This window comes from Atta cephalotes (assembly GCF_000143395.1).
Source record: "Atta cephalotes unplaced genomic scaffold scaffold00010, whole genome shotgun sequence".
Lineage (NCBI taxonomy): Eukaryota > Metazoa > Arthropoda > Insecta > Hymenoptera > Formicidae > Atta > Atta cephalotes.
In genome coordinates this window covers 2,543,076-2,549,602 of record NW_012130074.1, presented here as the reverse complement: position 1 = coordinate 2,549,602, position 6,527 = coordinate 2,543,076, and the positions used below count along the sequence as shown (strand labels likewise).

Here is a 6,527-nt window from a genome sequence, read left to right as displayed (position 1 = left end):
AGAGAGAGAGAGAGAGAGAGAATGCATGGAGTACTAATCAACTATTAATCCATGCATGGATTAGTCGTGGATAATTTATGTGCATTAAAGCCACTAAATACTGATGAGCGCATCTGCCATATAAACGGTAGCGCATGTCAGTCAGTCATAAGTTATACATACAAACTTAAGGCAGGGTTGGTCGGTTATGCACGTATAGGTATGTTCCTACGTAAAGCATTTTGAATGATTTAATGCTCGCTAAACGGCGAAAAGTATTTTACTTAGAAAATACAAAAATAGATCAACGTGTATACATATATCATTGTGATAAATTCTTAGCGAGTTGTACAGTAAAAATGGTGATGCTTTTCGTTAAAATCTAGAATTTTGTATTATTTCATCATTGAATGAAAGATATTACACATGAATGATTAATAAATTTAAGATTTATAAAAATTTTTTACATTGATAACAAACTATAACTTTTAAATAAAATAGATGAGAAAAATAAAAAAGTCTTTAATTTAAGATACGAGATAATAAAAATGTTGTTTTTGTACAATCTGAATATTTATTAATTTCTTATAAAATCTGTCAATTCATTATGCAACACATTTCGCTGTTATATTCATAGCATCTCAAGTTTTATAACTCATAACGTTTCAAACTAATATCAGGTTGTAATCTTTTTTATAACGCGTTGAAAAAGCTGTCAAAACTTACTTATAGTGTTTAAGTTAACGCGTGCATACGAAATTGCCTTACGGTCGCCCGGCTTTCGCCTCGGAAACCTTTATGAAACCTTGTTTTCTTATAGTGCAGGATGCCGAGATATTAAATGTCGATATGAAGCTGAAATCTCGCTGCACCTTCTCCGAATGCGCGGATCCTCCTACGCGTCGGATTTATGTCCTCTCGTAAACAAAGCGTGCCCCTAAGCTGATTTAACGTCGATCCGCATACCGGTGTGTCAGTATCAGTTACGTGCCAGAGTGCGGTGAATGCAGTGACACAGAAATTAACTCTAGTGTCTGGTCCGGAGAGACTCTAGATTCGGAGGACAACATAGCGCATTCCCTCGTTTCTATTTCAGTTAAAACCGTCATTTCTCAGTTGATAACACTGAGAAATTTCGTATACAAATTCTGGATACTGAAGAAGAACGAAGAATCTCGTTTAGAAAGACTTTCATTTATATTATTGTACAAATCTGTCGTTTGAGATTTTTATATAAATTTTGAGCATAATATATTCCGGGCATTTGCGTATTGGAAAGATGCCAAAAAGATTTGATAAATCTACCACGTATATACTTTACTTAGTAAAAGTGATCGTTGATTTAAAAACATGCAGGATCTAAATACGTTGGCACTGGATTGTCATTGAATAATCCGAGAATAATTTAACTTAATTAGAATGTCAATGTAGATTATGGCGAATGACGGGAAATGAGGGAAATATATATGTGTATGTATAACAGATACGCACACTTTATGTCCAAGTTCAGTGGATTGCTCTCGCCGTCGCCCTCTTGATTATTGCCGATGCACGTGTAAATCCCAGCTCTACTGCGAGTGACACTTTGCAGCACCAGGCTCTGATTACTTATTATCGTTCCAGTCGCTCTGTTGTGATATAGCGGATTGCCCTGCGAATGCGAAATCAAACGGAACCATGCTTACTCAGATACTATGAACAAACTCGCGAACATAGTTCGGAGTGCAATAGACTACTTAAGTTTACAAGAGATATTTGGTGAACCGTGAATTAAAAAATGTATTTACGAGAAAAAAAAATAAATTTCAGAACAATATTCCTTTTCCTATAAAAATTTTGAAACAAAAAATTGGCAATGTAATATTAAATAATTATACTGAAAAAAATATATAATCAATTTTAATAAATATTTAGTTGAATATTGCCAATCAAATATTTATTAAATATAAAGATATATTTATTTGAGACAAGAAATGTTAATTTGATTTAACAATCTTTTTTTTTATTGAACAAATATTTACTTACTGTAAATAAATGTTTAGTTGGCAGTATGGAACTAAATGTTTATTAAAATTAACTAATTAACATTTTTTTCTCAGTGTACTAATATATAAGTATTGCAAATTATTTAACTAAATTATATACTTATACACTTTACTATTAACGCTGTAAAAATGCGAATAAAGTGTTTGTATTTTTTTTTCATACGGGCTAAGCTATAATAAATCCTGTATGAAAAATTCGCGACGAGGAACGCTGACAGTTTTTCGATCTCTCGCGTTCCCTCGTCGCATGTGCAACTTTCGAGACTGCAAAAGCGGCTTTGAGTTTTCGCGAAACAAATTTCGAGTCTTTGAATCGAGGGAATTGATTGGGATTTGTGTTTTGCGGTGTTTTCACGTATACGACATTCGTTCACGATAAGAGCCGTTGAAATTGGCTCGAACAGGTATCAAAGTTCGCAATAACTTTAACGTTATAACATATATATTCCTTCGAAATATTATTTTTTTACCTTTAATTCATCTTGGAGACATTTGTTAGCGTTATATTTTTTTTTACAAATAATGTCATTTAATAAATTCTAAATTATAAATTTTTAATAAATAAATGAATCTAATATATCTATTTGTCACAATGTTTGCATTTATTTATTAAAAACTTACAATTTAGAAATTATTAATTGGCATTATTTATTAAAAAAACATTCATTGCTAGCAAATGTCTCCAAAATATTATTTATTTATATTAGTAACAATGATATAAATAATATTAAAAATTAAAAAAATCTTGTAACATTTAAATAAATTTACTTTAAAAAAGAGATTAACAATTTGTTTGAAAGAATTATTTTCCAACTTTTTAATTTAATGACTATTAAATGTCGTGAATGAATGTATTTCAACGGTAGTAAAAGTCGTTTTGTATCGTAGAATTAAAAATGAATTTAGAATGATTGAATGCAATTGCTTCCCGGCCATTTAATTGCGACAGGAGATATCTTGATTTATATATATGATTCATGTTGTGCTATCAGTTCCAAATCAATCGCGCTTATGACTTTATCATGGATAAGGACAAAACATTCAAAACGAATGAATGGATTAAAACACATTCGTGACGTTCTTATTAATCGCTGATAATAAATGCTTCGATTTATTTCTACAATTTGATCTATTTGCTGTTATTTCCGTTTCTATATTAATCAAATTATTTTAGTGAAGAAAAATATTGTATATATATTCAAGTTTAGAATAAATTTAAATAAAATGATGTCAACGAAAAAACTACGACTCGTGTGGATGTTCCGATTGAGAATCTTGTATATGCGCAGGATTATCGTGATATTAAGTAAAGAGGAATCGTTTTTATACACATAATATTTGTTAATCATTTTTTAAATAAACTGACATTACATCTCTAATTACTGTTTATCAACTAATTCACGCATTGAGAGAAATGAGTTTGTTATTATTATTATATATAAAAAAATGATAACAAATGTGATGATTGGTAAGAAAACGAATTGATCAGTTATTATTGCGAATCATTTCTCATTATTCATCAATATAACAAATATACGATACAAATCACATATTGCTAAATCGTTGTTCGTATCTTTCGCAAATAATCAGTATTGCTAGCAAATACAAATCTATCCAGCAGATACATGATTGCTTCTATTAATAATTGATTGGAATAGTAGATTAGCATTAGTTTCCATCATAGAAGAATCCTCGTTTTCAGTACCGATGTTTGTTGTCATTATATCTACAAATCATTTGTTGCAGGTAGCTTGTTAAATTAACAAATTCTTTTCTCTCAGTGTGAAATAGAACATACAAAAATTTTAATAAAATTAATATAAATAAAAAATAAGAATTTTTTAAAGAGATTTTTGAAAGACAATATAATACAGAAAATATTTTAAGGTGCATTTGATCATGATAATAATTTTTAATTTCAAAATTTAGACCTCAGCATCTTTTAAATCAGAAACATGAAACATTGACAATCGATGCATGTGTAATAAATTGTTAAGGCCCGGTTTTTTTATTTTCTAGTTAACTTATGGCTAAGCTTTCTAATGTTTTATCCATATGGACTTCAATTGTGATGAAGTTTATTGGGTGAAACATCAGTTAAGCTTAACACAAGTTGAACAGATAATAAAAAATTGGACCTAAAAATTATATTGTCTCGATTATGAAAGATCTAATTTGAAACAAAGAAAGTTACTTTCCTTAAAATGCAAAGTGATTGCGAGAAAATTTAAAAAACCTGTTTTCCGAAAATTAATGTAATTACATGAGAAATGTCCGCTTTATATGCGTTCTGCACAGTGCTTTCGGTGATACGAATTCGAGATCAAACGCACGAGTTTCGACAGAAGTTTGTGTGACGCAGGTGCGCGCCGTCGTGCCCTTATCTCGACGCGATTAAGCTTCGTCGGCTTATATTATCGATTTCTGAACAGAATTCGTTATCTGCGCCCCGTGCGATACGCGCTGTGTGTGTGAACTCACGTTATGGCGCCAGGAAACCTTGTAAACCCAGGGATTGGACTTGATGTTGCATTCGAAGTAAACGTCGATACCCTCCCGAATAGCACTCGAATTCAAATTGCTGCCAAGCTCGAGGGTAACCACAGGCTCGTCTGAAAACAGAATCGACATCAAAGCTGAAGCGCGCGAAATCTGCCAATATGAGAGACGTACGCCACTTTAATTATTGTAATCGACATTATTAGCGTTTAGATATCAGTCTAGAGAAAAAGAAGAAGAAAAATATAAGTGGATGTTTAGATGCGAAAGGGAAATTAAAAATTCTCCTTTCAATAAGATATTTTATGCTAACGTCGATATTAACTGACAAATATCTATTTGATTTACCTTGTATGTGAATTATACCATATAAAATTTTCGTTAATCACATGAAATCCTTCAAATCTAATTTTATTGGAATCATGTTAAACAAATTTTTTTGAGAATGCAAGGGCACTTTAATAAGTAATTCATACTAAATAAAACTAATTAATTTTTTTTCAAAATTTTAACTATTTTTCCAATATATACATTATTATGTACATCAGATTTTGAATTAAATATTTCTGAATCTTCGTAATTCGAGTAATAGGAAATTAATAGGAATAAAAAAATCATTAAAGATTGGTTTATTGATTAATCTTTTGACAAAATATTTCAGAAGCTTTCATTAATACATTCGCAGTGCGGATACATTTTTCAGCATTCTTGTAAATAAATCGTCAACGGCATCGAGTGCCGATACATTTTCCTATTGAGAGACCATCGTACGGTACCCATTCCAGGGTATTACTTTAAAAAAAATCGCATCCGTATCGAATGTTACTTATGATTCCTTTCGCGGTAGTGCCGCGCCGCGAATCCGATAATACCGATTCGCCGATTCGCGTTTACAATAAATGCAGTAAGAGTAAATTTCCTCGCCCATTCCCAGCACCGCCCGCCGTGGAATTACTGGCGGACTAATGGAAAAAACCGTGGAAAGACGAGAAAATGGGGCTGCCAAGGTAGTCGAAGTGGTGGAATACGCGGCGCGTAATCGGACTGAATCTTCAGCGCGGCGGATCGGCATGTGCCATTAATTTCCACGCGTAGCTTCTCCCTCTCGCCTTCCCTTATTTTCTATATCTCGTTCTCACTCGTTCGGACCGGTTAGAGGAAAACTTTTATATTGGACAGTGAAATCACGACGTTAATCCTGGCCGGCTGCAACGTCCGACTGCGACGCTTCGCGGCGATTCGTCCTGCAACTTTGCGTATTAATGGCGTTGGAAAGTTGCACCGAGGGTGCAATTTGGACTACGGCGCGGACGGCATCGACATCCGTCGACGACATGACCGTTGGGTTCCGATTTCCCCCATGTGCCAATAAATTTGAAAGAATGCAAATCCAACAGAAAACTGTAAACTTTCCGGTTATTGATATCTAATAACGATGATGGTGGATCGAAGAAAGTCGAAACATTTAGAAAAACTGATAAAAATTTTTGACAACCGCGAAATAGCAATGATATTAATTATAAATATCTTAATTTTATTTATTTATTAAAGGTATTGTTGAGGAATTAGCTCTACTTTCTCTTAAGTTTTCTTCTAATACTTTTACTAAATATGAAATAAAGTTATATTAGATTATTTAATATTTAAGGAAATAATTTTATGAATTTTAATTTATAACATAACATTTAAAACGTAATTTCCCTGAACAATTGGTGATTATTTTTTAGAAAGTAAATTTTTAGTGCGTAGTACAAGTTCAATATTTTCTTATTAAAATGAAGTAACGGTCTTGTGTAACGGTATTCATTAACAATATTAATTAAAAATCTTATAGGATCGTACATGTGAGTACACAATAGAAAATAAGTATTCATTAATATTAACTAATCACAAATAAGTACTTTTGTCGAATTTGAATTTTTGCTATTTAAATCAATGTTAATGTAAAGTAAAATAATTACACACACACACACACACACACACACACACACACACACACACACT

At 32.0% G+C, this 6,527-nt stretch overlaps 1 protein-coding gene across 1 annotated transcript in view; it reads right to left on the bottom strand.

The window, feature by feature from the left end:
* LOC105627709 (nephrin-like) overlaps window positions 1-6,527 on the bottom strand; it is a 57,248-nt gene that overhangs the window by 32,852 nt on the left and 17,869 nt on the right. The window contains exons 7-8 of the mRNA XM_012208987.1: window positions 4,506-4,636; window positions 1,471-1,630 (exon numbers count right to left, since the gene is read on the bottom strand). Coding sequence (XP_012064377.1) covers window positions 1,471-1,630; window positions 4,506-4,636 — 291 coding nt within the window. The remainder of the gene's footprint in view (window positions 1-1,470; window positions 1,631-4,505; window positions 4,637-6,527) is intronic.